Source organism: Sitophilus oryzae, unplaced genomic scaffold (genome assembly GCF_002938485.1).
Source record: "Sitophilus oryzae breed Bouriz unplaced genomic scaffold, Soryzae_2.0 scaffold_1179_pilon_pilon, whole genome shotgun sequence".
NCBI lineage: Eukaryota > Metazoa > Arthropoda > Insecta > Coleoptera > Curculionidae > Sitophilus > Sitophilus oryzae.
In genome coordinates this window covers 2,211,039-2,224,700 of record NW_022145814.1, presented here as the reverse complement: position 1 = coordinate 2,224,700, position 13,662 = coordinate 2,211,039, and the positions used below count along the sequence as shown (strand labels likewise).

General features: G+C 32.1%; 1 protein-coding gene across 1 annotated transcript in view; it reads right to left on the bottom strand.

Moving 5' to 3' along the window:
- LOC115891334 (structural maintenance of chromosomes protein 3-like) overlaps positions 1-13,662 on the bottom strand; it is a 36,363-nt gene that overhangs the window by 4,594 nt on the left and 18,107 nt on the right. Inside the window, exons 15-17 of the mRNA XM_030911783.1 lie at positions 7,750-7,965; positions 7,553-7,689; positions 1,182-1,390 (exon numbers count right to left, since the gene is read on the bottom strand). Of these exons, the coding sequence (XP_030767643.1) occupies positions 1,182-1,390; positions 7,553-7,689; positions 7,750-7,965 (562 nt within the window). The remainder of the gene's footprint in view (positions 1-1,181; positions 1,391-7,552; positions 7,690-7,749; positions 7,966-13,662) is intronic.

The following is a 13,662-nucleotide window of genomic DNA, read 5'->3' as shown; positions in this document are numbered from 1 at the left end:
ATTAATTTTAAAAATAAATCCCCAAAAGTTAATCGTTAGGCAAACTCATAGAATATGTATTTCTTTTGTATAATCAAAATTGTCACTCGAAATCGCTGTTTTTTTTAGACAGATGTCACTTGTCTTGTCATTATTCGAATGAACTGATTATTCGAGTTAAGAAAAGTTTCATCTTAAAATAAAATTGTATTCAATCACAATTGTTTTTCTCCATCATTTGCCGGATTAAAAATACAGAAATTACAGTTCAGCTACAAACAATTCATTATTTATAGTGATTTACAGTAATTTTATTAAATTATACGAATATTCTCGTTGATTATTGGTTTGAAATAAATATGACAGTGTCCTCCAATGAAAATGCGAGTTACTAAATTCTAATTCTGAGCTGGCAAATGAGCTAGATACTTTACCTAAATCGTTATTCAGAAGCTACAAACCTATCGATGAAAATATGCATGAAAATTTACTTCCTAGCACACAAGGTTGGTACAATATCAAGTTTATTATAGTGATTTTCTTAGCCGCATATGGCACAGATCGTTACCCAATGTTGCCACAAGCTTATTTTTCATCGGGATAGATTATCACGAGATAGCGGGGTTAAACTGTTTTACCACAAAAAATATGATCAAATATGCACAAATGTCACGACACAACCATAACGCAACTAAATTAATAGTCTTCCATGTTAATCTTATTCCAATAATCAAAAAGTGACATTTAGTCTGGATGACACCTAGCGGTGACTTATTTCATTTTAAATTAGGACGGTTTTACTCATTAAAAAGGCGATTTTTTATTACTATGGGTTAGAAAAACCCAAAATCACAAAATTTTGATTTGTGTCACTTTTGTCGGAAAGCAGCGATATACAAATCTAAGAAAAAAAATGTCCATTGTGGACTTAAAGATAAAATCCAGACCACCAATTTAGAATAAAAAGGTATATATAGGTACTAAAAATGTGTCGTTCCAACCAGATTAAGTACAAAAAGACGAATCAAGGGTTGAATCGATTCGGAACTATATATCAAAAGCAAAAGTATCACAATGTGATATTTCTTAAAATAGCTTTACCTTTTATTACTTGATATACTTTAAAATTAACCTTCACTGGAAATCGGTTAATTTACCTTTAATTCTCTCTTAGAAGATGAAAACTTTAAACTAAAATATACCTTGGAAAATATCGGAATTTGTATCTTCGGGAGTGATATCGCGACCCTCATCACTATCAACTGTTCTCATAACCAATTTAGCTTTGCCTGCAGGAACCAACTTTTTAAATACTTCTGCAAAAAACTTTGATACTTGTTTGAAAGTAAACTGAATGGCTTCAAATTTCCTCGACTCTAAAACTTCTATGAGTTCTTGAATTCTTTTACCACTAAAAACGATAAAAAAATCATGTTAATAAATGTGTTGGTAATATCTGTATGGCTAATATAAACTTTAACTGGCGATCTTGTAATACGTTCTATTTATCATAGAGAAATATATAAAGTAAATAAAAACATGACAGTTTATGTAGATTATAGATGTTGGTTAAATTAACTATTTTAATTCAATTTTTCTCTTTTCTCTTTGGTTAGGTGATTATAAATTAGTTGCGTTATATGTATTCGTTAATCAATTAAATTATCACATTATACCATAGTGCGTTAAATATCAGTATGCCATATACATATATAGGGTGTCCCAATATTCCGTGGACATAGAACTACTACGTATTTTTGGAATCAAAACAAGTTCATTGGACAGAATTTACTTCAATATAAAAGTGCTTTGTTTGTTAGCTAAGGGGCATCAAGTTTTAAAAAAATAAATACATTCTTTTATTTTAAGAACAGTTATTCCGAATTGAATGAGATTTGAGGTGCCTATGTTTTGCTAAGTGACACATTTGACTTTTCCAAAAATCAAGAAAAACTACGCGAAGGGCGAAAGCTACCCCCATCCCTACATAAATTTTAGTAGAAGTATTTTCAAACCCCACCGGCGACTGATTTTCTTTTCGCAAAATGGTCCTTAGTATTTACATTTTTTGTCTCTTGAAAAAAAAACGCTACCGCGCATACTTTTTCAAAATATGGAATTTTATGTTAATATCACAAATGATACTGACAATATAAGCTTCATAAATTTTAAATTAATTAACGTTCGGATTCATTTTTGATTGCTGTCCCTAACGGATAAACGAAGCACTTTTGTAAGAGGTAAATTGTGTCCAATGAACTTAGTTTAAATCTTAAGATATGCTGTAGTTCAACGCCAACGCGATATTGCAACAGCCTGTATTTATACAGATGGAGAATTTTCTTTATAATTTTATATTGTATGGGGTTATAATACTTAGGGCTGGCAAACGTTAATCTTGGGTCGAGATTTCTGTATGTAAGAAGAGTATAATGCGTTTATAATGTACCGAACAAAGAGAGAACAGTAAACACGTTGCCAAACGTATGAAATAAACTAAGAAATTGTGCGCATTGCTAAGAGACGTGGAAGGGGATATAGCAGATTTGTCGCAGTCGACCGGTCAACCGGGTCAACCCAATCAGTACCTCTGTCAGTACTTAGAGTTCTAGGGAAAGGTGTACATCATGCGTTCAGCTTCACGATTTAATTACGTCTCGTGATACTTTATTTGTTTATTTATTAACAAGTCGTTGTAATTTTCTCTATAGCTTAAAAACTTTTAAGTGCAAGTTAGAAACTCTTGCATTTTTGGTAAGTGGAATCGAGTTGGTGTTCGACAGTGGTCGCGCTATTAGAACTCTAAATTCCAAAGTCGATTTCTCGAAATCTATTAGAAATAATTGATTGTAGTTTTTTCAAAAACTTTCGTATCATTTCTGCTATATTTTCTTCTCAGACAGTATGTGAAAATCTTTATAAATAAAAAGTTACACGATTGCTAAAAATTGCTATTCACTAAAAGTAAATGGATGGGTTGTTTAAAATTTTTAAATGGAAAAAACAACCTTATCGAATTTTTCTGATAAACATATTGTAAAAGATGCGGCCTTCAAAATAAAAAAAAGTTTCAATATCTAAGCCATGGCGGGTTAAGACGACACTAAAACTCACGATACAAAAAGCACTTTAAAGAAGATTTACGATTTGTGTTGTTTCACTTAATTTTGTGAAAAACACTATAATAAGAAGAAACGTATTATTTGCCCACTGTGTACTCTAAATATGGTAGTCTGTATAGTTTCTGGAAGTTGCAGTATATTGCAACAACCATGAAGTAAAATTGTTAATGGAAACGCATATCTTTGCCTATGACTTTGCTACAAAGGAAAGTTAAACTGTGTTACGAAAAACAGAAGATCAAGATAAATTATGCATTCGCCAAGTCAAGAAAATATAATGACTATGTGGAAAAAACTTACAAATATTATTGTTGCGGACCCGTGCCGTGTGAACTCAGCCTTAGGCTTGGCCACTCGCCTATGACTCATACGCCCAGCGATGCCGACGTTCTAGAACGAATAAGAATTGACTAGATAAATCTGGATTGTCTGTTTCTCTCCTATATAAGCAGACGCCTGGGGCCTAAGGAGGACAGAGATAAATAACCAATCGACGCGTACAGTTACACAATCGCCGCGCTAATTCAAAATAAATTTCTGTTAGATAAATAATTAGATAAATTGTAAATAAGTTATAAATAGTTCTTTAAGTATTTTAATCGTTATTGTTTTTGTTAATTAGTGTTAAATAAATTGTGTTTAAATAAATTGTGACTTTCTATCCACACGGAACCGACAAAAAAACGTAACATTATTGTAATCATAGTAAATCAGCAAGGTAGGTAAAATAGAAATGATAAAAAAACACTATGCCAAATAGTCTCTTTTTATTTTTAGGAGACATCAGCAATTATTGTTCTAAATGAACAGAGAAGGCCAGTAGTTCTATAAAAAGACCATATAAATAAGCCATAAAATAAAAGGAAAATGGATAAGCAAGAATTATTCCCAACAAAGTGAAAGAGGTTATTGGTCTAAGGCTTTATTTATTTTGTTTTTGGTCTTACTAAGTAAATATGTATTGACTGTTGGTTAAGGGTTTTATATATATTTTGTACTACTTACTACTTACTATAGTCTGTGAAACGAATAACTTTGAATTTGACAGTTCCCGCGGGCTTTTCTAGTGTTAATTTTATTAGGTTAGCAACCTGCGGCCATGCTGACGCAATGCCGTCTCTAGTAGAACAGCCACGAAGCGAGATTTATGACGTCACGCTAACATAATTATTCCTTATATTTGACTATGGCTGAAATCATTACTCCATAGTCAATGTAGATAGTTTTAGTGTTAAGAATAATAATTTTAAAAAAATATGTGGTCATCTTTTGACAAGTTTATATTAGTTTATTAATTGCAGTAAACATTATGTGGTTTGTGGTGTGAATATTTTATATGCAATTTTTGGATTATATTCGACACTATTTTTTTTATATGACACAACACTGATGAGAGGCTATAATGTTAGCCGAAACGTTTTTAAAAAAAAAAATAATGAAAAACCAAATGAAAACTTAATCAGCGTTTTTCCCGAACCTAAATCCCAAGAAAATCAAAAATTTTATAGAATAATTTTACATTATAAAATGACAGCGATCTTTATTTCATAGCCATCGCTGACGCATTTTTTATATGATATTGTATTATTTGCAAATATAATTTTTCGAACATTGATACTTACAAAATATATGTACATATAAATTTTGTGAATGCAAATAATAATACATCACTATTAGTAGATATTGAATGTTTTTTGTTAAATTTGGTCGATTTTCAAACCTCGAAATTTAAAATATATTTTACATTTTCCCCATTATCTTATGTACCTACCTATTCATTATTTGTATATTATAAAACATTTGCTGAATTTGTATGGTTCATAGTTTATTTGCCAAAGTATTTATTACTATAAATAGGTATATATTATATTTATTAACTGTATATTTCATGTAAACTATATCATTTTTAAAATACAAACCAAAAATACGAGGAATAATTATGTTTTCCATGTATTCTACAACATCCTACTACAACAATCCGTATCTAATTAGCGTGACGTCATATATCTCGCTCGAGGCTGTTCTATTAGAGACGGCATTGGTCTGATATTTAGAAATGTCAAAAGCTGATGACATTTTACTTCTGACAATTATGCGATTTCGTGTTGATTTTTGCAAGAAGAGGAAGAACTGTCACTTGTTTTATTATTTTCCTTTTCTATTTCACGAAAGTAAAAAGAGTTACCTATCTGATTCGTTCAGGCACTCAATTTAAAGAATACTTAAAGAATATCAGTAACTTTTTTGACAGAGGGATTTTATATTTGTCATGTTGGTAAAAAATAACGGTCAAAATTCAAAGTTATTCATTTTATAGACTATACCTGTACCATGTGGTATTGTTTATTGTTAAAATTATTGTATTGTAATGTTGTAATTATTGTATTTTCTTGACATAGAACACCCATAAGTTTCTTTTTAGTCGGCGCTCTGCAGCGCCACGAAATTCTATGCTGCTCGAAGCAATTCCAAAAAACAACTAGTATGGATGGAAAACATGTTATTTCGTCAACCATCGATACAGGCGGCGAGACAACGGACAACGGAATGGGGAATGCGCTACGGCGAACGTATCTGCTTCGGTCGATGCCGTCGATGGTCGTATTGGGTTTGCAACAGCTTAAAAATAATAGGATATAAAAGAAGCAGGTTTTTTGAAACAGTTGCGGGCATAACGCCTGGCGGTCGAGATAACAGGAGTGGGAAAGGAACGCTGCTGCATCGGTCGATTGTCGATGGAGGCTCGCAACGGGTTGGAGAATAACGCATCAGTTGTTTTAGATACATTGTTTTTCAACCTGTTAGGAGCATAACGGGCGGAGGTCGAGATATTATGGCGCTGTATGTCTCAGTACTTACTTATTAAGTTTCAATATTTAGGTATTTATTTATTCTGAAAAATTTTCAGAATAATATTTTAAGATTTTTTAAAAATGTATACAGGATGTTTTGAAAAATCTGGTCATTGATTAATCACGATCCTGCTTAAAGCCCTTGACGTAAAAAGCTGATTTTTGGAAAACGGATTGACTTTAGGGTGTAGAGGTTCAATAAGAAAGGATTTTTCGAAACTCGAATTGTAAGGGGGCGAAACTACCCTCAAATATTAGAATATTTTTTATTTAAAAACCGGTGAGTTTTTCGGAAAAACTCTTAAAACACGTATATTTTATTATGTTGTTTTACATATTTTAAGATTGTTTAAAAATATATACAGGGTGTTTCATAAAATATGACCATTGAGTAATCACTATTCTGCTTAAACTGCTTGACGTTTAAAGCTGATTTTTGTCAAACGGATTGACTGTGGGGTTGAGGTTCGATAAGGAGGGGTTTCTCGAATCTCAAATTACAACAGGGTGAAAACGCCCCTCAAATATTACAATATTTGTTATTTAAAAAACGGTTAGTCTTTCGGGAAAACGCCTGGACACGCATAATTTATTTTGTTTTTTACATATTTTGAATTTTTTTAAAAAATCATACAGCTTATTTTTGGCAAATGTGAGAAAATTTTATCCAGTTTGTATGTTAATGGAAATTCTTGTTTTGCTTTATCATCACCATTAGAAATTATTAATTCGACGCGAACGAAGTCGCGGGTACACGCTAGTTTAAGTGTAAAATTAATTCGAACTCTGGTGTGTAGTTGGTTTACTTATGAAGAATATACTACACATTTTCTTATATTGCTATTTTTTGACCGCAAATGGTAAAATCATAACTAAGAGCTTCTCGCCCGTCGAGTGAGATGCACCCTGTACACTGCTACGCAATTCAGGATCTACGCGGATCGAGGGGCAGGGCGTAGGTATGACCGCCTCATACTCTTTCAGATATTTAGCAGTAAAATAAAGAAACCTGTTATTTTTAAGCTGTTATTTTAAGCTGTTTTTTATAAATAACTATAACAGTTTCAACTGTTATCTAAAAATAACAGTTTTGCCCATCACTAATCCGAATGCTTCCGAGGTTTTCGTGAGTTTTAGTGTCGTTGTGTTAAAATGTTTTGAAATGTGTTTTTAAATTATCGCGATTAAAAAAATGGACACCCTAACGATATCCTTATAATTCCATTTCAGATGCTCAGAAACATATCTAATGATTTTATCTAGTTATCATTTAACTTATTTTTTTTTAAATAAGCGGTTTGCCATCGTGACTTTACTTTACTTGATAGGGAAAGGCGTATCGGCAACGCCGCAACATCACACCGTCGCATTTCTCTCACTCTGACTTAATAAGATCCCTATGCGATTTACTTCCGCACATGTAACTACCGACCCAAAAGAAACAGATTCCAGCACGGTATATCACTAAAGGGTCGTTAAAACGTGGTTAGAGCAACGTACATTTAGTCAATAGAATATTTTTGAACAAATTTTTACTTATCCGCCCTAGATAACAGCAAAGAGCAGCAACACAAGTTTAATATTGAAAAAAACACTTACCCCCTCTCTAGTTCCTCCATTCTTTTCTGAAGTTTTTCCTTTTGATCTGAAAAACTCATAAATTGATCCAAAGCTTTCTTATTGACGTGGCTGAACTTCTTCAATTGATTGTTAGTTTTTTCCAATTCTTTGAATAACTGTGCAAAAGAAATTGATTTAGACAAATTGCATTTAGATTATGAAATATAGTAGCTTACTGCTCTAGAAGACATTTTAACATATTGGCCATAAAGATCCTGTGCAGGTAATGCGCCTAGTTGATTGATCTTCTCCACACTTTCTTGAATTTTTGTCTCTAGCAAGTTTTGCTTAGATGCAAACTTTTCTAAATGTTTTGCGTCCTCATCTATTTTGTCTTGAGCCTCTTTTTCTTTAGCTTTCCAACTTTCAAATTCAGTTTGTTCACGTTTCAACTATTTTTTAAAAATTATTTTATTAAAATATACATGGTATACAGAAGCGTAAAAATTATTTTATTCGCTGTCTTTGTCGGATTTGTCCGTTATTATTGAAGATAAAGAATGATTATTTTCGCAAACTTTTTCGTAAAACTAATCCCGTAATCATAAATATCATACTCTGCTTCATTTATAAAATACAGGGAGAAATTGAAAATATTTTTTTTATGGGATCCTCCATCTCGGTTATCCTTTGACATACTGAATAGCTACCAACAGATTGTTAAATATTACTCATAATAAGTTGTGCTTTGTTTAAATGAGACAGCCTGTATATTTTCTGGCACATTAAAAAAAAACTTGCTTTACTCTCCTATTATTACCCTATACACTAGGGTGGGTGAAAAAAATCGACCATTTTTTTTTCGTTTTATACTTTGAAAAAAAGGTTAGTAGACATCTCAAAAAATTCTCTCCATGTATGAGCTCTTAATTTTAATAGGAAGGTCCTCCGCCTTTCAGTTTTCGATTTTTCCTTATTATTAGAAAGAAAAAATCATATCTCGGTATCTACCAGAGCTGCAGGCTCACAGAAAACTTAAGTCTTTTTTTGACTTAAATCATTTTAATGACTTAAATCATTTGATTTTAAGTCATATTTCGAGAGCCGACTTGAGACTTAAAATTTAAGTCATTTTCAAAATGACTTGTGATTTAAGTCTTTATTCCAAAATAGAAAAAGATTTAAGTCATTAAAAAAAGATTTAAGTCTTTTAAAAGATTTAAGTCTTTTTAGAAAAGATTTAAGTCATTAAAACATATTTAAATCTTTTTTTAATGACTTAAGTCATTTTACATAAGATTTAAGTCTTTTTAGAAAAGATTTAAGTCTTTTTAGAAAAGATTTAAGTCTTTTTAGAAAAGATTTAAGTCTTTTTTTAATATGTTTTTACCATAAAATTTTAACAGCTGCATCAAATATGTTTTTTATCAAATATCTTTAGTTTCATAAAAAAGTAGCAACTGGGAAAACCGTATCTTTGTACCGCTGCTCATAAACGAGAAACATTGTAAAAAACACAAAAATGGGACAACCTGTACAAAGAACCACGAAATTTATTTTTATTTAAGTTGTTGATGTTTTTATGTCCTTGATGCGTTTATTTTTTTATTGTTTATTATAGTTGTTTATCTAATATTTTATCCTAATCTGTATCTACCATAAATTAATATACCGGGTGCGTATCAAAAGTGGCTCATCCCCTATAACTTTTTTATTTTTTCAGATAAATAAACGAGATTTGGTACGTTAGTACATGACATAAATTAGGATTGATTGACGTATTCAATTATTTTTGGTCACTTCCTGTTTCACCGGAAATGGCTAGAACTTTTGATTTTTAAATGGCACCTTCGGTATTTTTTTACTTTATTCGATAGAAAATGACATTCTGAATAACTTTTGACATTCTCGCTTAAGAAAAAATTGTATTTTAAAATTCAATCTAGAGTGCCATGGCTATGTTAAAAACATTCTTCATCAAGGAGCCCTGGAAAAATAGATTTGATAATGTTTTAGTGTCTTGTCCTGGCCATGTCAGTTAGAAAATGCTCAAATCGTATTTTTAATCATATCTCAATTTTTTCAAATGGACCGAGGGTGGCTCATTAGCATATTTGGAAAAAGCATTTTTTTACAAATAATTTGATACCACACACTTGGTATTTCAAGTCAAATTTTCGTTATGAACCGCAAGTTATAATTTCAAATAAACCATATGCGAAAATGCCAAAAGTTTACATATGATATGTCATTCTATTCGGAGTGACATTCTTTATAGAATAAAGTAAAAAAATACCTGGGGTGCCATTTAAAAATCAAAAGTTGTAGTCATTTCCGGTGAAACCGGAAGTGACCGAAAACAATTGAATACGCCAATCAATCCTGATTTATGTCATATACTAACATACCAAATCTCGTTTTTTTAAATAAAATAATAAAAAAGTTGTAGGGTTGAGCCGCTTTTGAGACGCACCCGGTAGATAATAAAAAAATCGGTAATGGGTAATACCTTTGAATAAAAAGATTAGGCAATAGAAAGTTAATATTAACATTTAAAAATTCTGGTTGTCTTGACTTGAGGGAAATTATATTGATTTAAGTCATTTTACTGATTTAATTTGCAGATTATCATAATTTAAGTAAAAAAAAGACCTAAGTAAAAAAAACTTAAGTCAAAAAAAGACTTAAATAACGTTATATTGATTTAAGTCTTTACAAAAATGACTTGACATGAAAGAAAATAACTTAAGTCAAAGACTTAAAACTTAAGTCATTTGGACTTTATATTGAAATTGACTTAAGACTTAAATCATTTTGATTTTAGAAATGACTTTAGACTTAAGACCTTTTAAAATTGTCTTGTAGCAGCTCTGGTATCTACTATCTGGAAAAAATAGCTCGTCTCATATATTTGTAGGAAATTTATTATTATATTGTAAACCTCACCATGCGAAAGTTATTAAAGGTTGAAATTTGATTATTTTAAATCAGTTTTCTAATTTCTTATGAATTTTATAACTCGTTAACAAAAAAAATCATTATGATGCGCGTATCCAAACGCGTTCAAAAACTCACGGTTTTGAAAGAAATTCACTGCTCTACAAAAATGATTTCTTATTATTAGTCAATTAAATTAACCGTTTAAAAGATATTCCGAACTGCAATAAAGACAATTTTTTGCAGTAGAAATGTACGATTATATTAAAAATGTTAAAAATTATATCTCAATTGATATTAAATAAAAAAAAAACTTTTTGATAAAAATTGAAATTTTTTTTCTTCTTCTAGATCAGGGTTTCTTAAAGTGGGGTCTTAGGGGTCCATAGAATGTGTATCAGGGGTCCCCCCCGCGGTTCGCATTACGTCAGTTAACTGTAAACATATTTATTTAGAAAAGAAATAGTGTAGGGCGGCGAATTCAGTAGGTATTTTTTTATTTTCAGTAGGTATTTTTTTATTTTTTTTTGATCACTTAGCACTACGCGATGCGCGTAAGAATCAAAAAAACAAAGTTGAACCTGTTCCCTTATCAAACGATGTTATTAATTCTAGAATTGTTGAAATGTCGTCAAATGTTTTACAAGTTGTTGAAGAATTGATTGATTCACCGTTTCCATTCAGCATTCAATTAGATGAAAGCACAGATGTGTCACAATGTAGCTAACTCTTGCTATTTGTCCGTTACGTACAACAAGACACACGTAGTATTAAAGAAGATTTTCTTTTTTGTAATTCACTTTTGGATTTCACTTTTTTGTAATTCACTTTTTTTACAAAGGCTTCAGATGTTTTTGAAACGACAAAAAGGATTTTCAACAAACAAAATATAGACTGGAAGACTAAACTTGGTAGTATCTGCACCGATGGAGCTCCCGCAGTGCTTGGTAATACGTCTGGTTTCGCGGCTTTGGTCAAGAAAGAGATCCCTCATGTCACAATAACTCATTGTGTCTTACATCGACATGCCTTGGCTTCGCGGACTTTACCTACATTTCTGAAGGAAGTTATGTCTATATGTGTCAAAATAATTAACTTCATCAGAGCAAGAGCCTTAAACCACCGCGGCACCGCCTGTTTAAAAGACTTTGTCAAGAAATGGGGTCAGGACAAGGTCAGAACATGAAGTACTCCTTTAATACACAGAAGTTCGTTGGATGTCAAGGGGACAGGTCTTAAAGCGATTGTTTGAGTTGAGGACAGAAGTGTTCATTTTTCTAAAAGATAAAGGAAATTCACTGTCTGAATATCTTGAGAGTGAAGATTTGCGCAGATATTTGGCGTATTTGGCAGATATATTTACTCAATTGAATGAAATTAGCTTGTCTCTTCAGAGCTCTGCGGTAACCATCGTGGATGCCACTTTGGAAAAGGAGGGTGAAATCTGGTAACTTTACAAATTTTCCGATGTTTGAAGAGTTAATAGCACAATGTGACGGCAACACGATATCAAAAATGCTACAGAAAGAGGTGTCTAAGCATTCGGATACATTGCAAACTTCTTTTGAAGGCTACTTTAACTTGGAATCGTTTCAAAATGAAACGTGGGTGCGGGGTCCATTTATAATCGACAAGGATAATATCTATATATAATATAATAAAATAATATATATTAAAGATGACTTAATTGACATGAGATCAAAAGAAGTTTTGAAAGCTGAATTCCATGCAAAAGATCTTAGCGAGTTTTGGTGTTCTTTAAGTCAAGCTTACCCTCTCCTCGCTTGAAGCTCTACTTCAACCGAGCTATGTCCGTTCTGATACCATTTGCTACTACGTACATTTGCCTCCCGAGGTAGGGTTCTCGGTTCTTTCTGATATCAATAAAAACAAAAAGTCGCAACCGATTGAACGTCGCAGATGATATGCGCCTTGCCTTGTCGAAGATAACACCACAATTTAACGTTCTCATTGAGGCTAAACAGCAGCATCCTTCTCACTAATTTACTAGTGTGCGTGTAATAAATCTACTAATAAACCTTTTCTTTTTATGTAAATAAGGCTTTTTTAAATTTTCTTCTATTATTTCTGATAGGGGTCCGTGGAATTGTACAAATTGCGAAAGTGGTCCGTGACTGCAAAAAGTTTAAGAAACCCTGTTCTAGATCAATACTTTTTATATTAAATTTGTGACAAAAACGTTATTTACTCGAAGTTTAATGAATCAATGGGCCTGATGAATAAAGAGAAGCAATTGCTTTTTCTATAGAACTATCTTTGTTGGTTGTTTACAAATTGTATAAGTCTATTTCAAGAAATTTAAGTGAAAGCATTTGCTTAACTTTTATTCATAAGACCCATTGACTCTAAGTTAGAAAAAACGCAAGCATTTTTTGTTTCAATGTACCCAAACATGCTTCGGACTAAAAAAAATAAAAAAAAGTTTAAAACATTTCTTTGTTCATAGAAACTCAAATTTGTACAAATTTTCCCGAAACTCCCTTCGAATCAAAAACTGTTAAAAAATCTTTTCAACGGTTAATTTAATCGTCTAATAATGGTACGTATACATCGCCGCTCTGCGCCGCAAACGCGCGGCGCGCGCTCACCAATTCGCCTGTATTTGTACGTGTTTTCAAGCGAATCATCTTCTGTCGGTTTTTCGACACTCCGCTTTCTATGTTCGTTGTTCAATTGGGACGGCCGTCGAAAACAGCGCGCGCATGCCGCCCGCATTTATCGGCTACTTTGTGTGTTTTATTTGAAAAAATTGTCTCTATGTTTTCTTTGAATATTGTATGTTAATTTGGTGATCAAAGAGCCGCACTACTCTTCACTAAAATTGCTTAGTTCTCAGACGGTCTCTATCGTATGATTAACGACTAAACACATGTTCGCGGGATTTCTATGGATAGCGGGATGTTCGTTAAAACAATAAAAGTAACGCGCGGCCAAAGCTCGGCGCGCAGCGCACCTATGTATACGTACCATAAGAAACCAGTTTTGTAGAGCAGTGAATTGCCTACCAAACCATGAGTTGCGCCTATCATAATATTTTTTGTTAACGAGTTCTAAAATTCATAAGAAAAAAGAAATCTACATTAAAATAATCAAATTTCAACCTTTAATAACTTTCGAACGATGAGGTTTAAAAAAAAATTGTAAGGGACCTTTTTTTGTGAAGAATTCAAGTTCCCACAAATATATGAGAC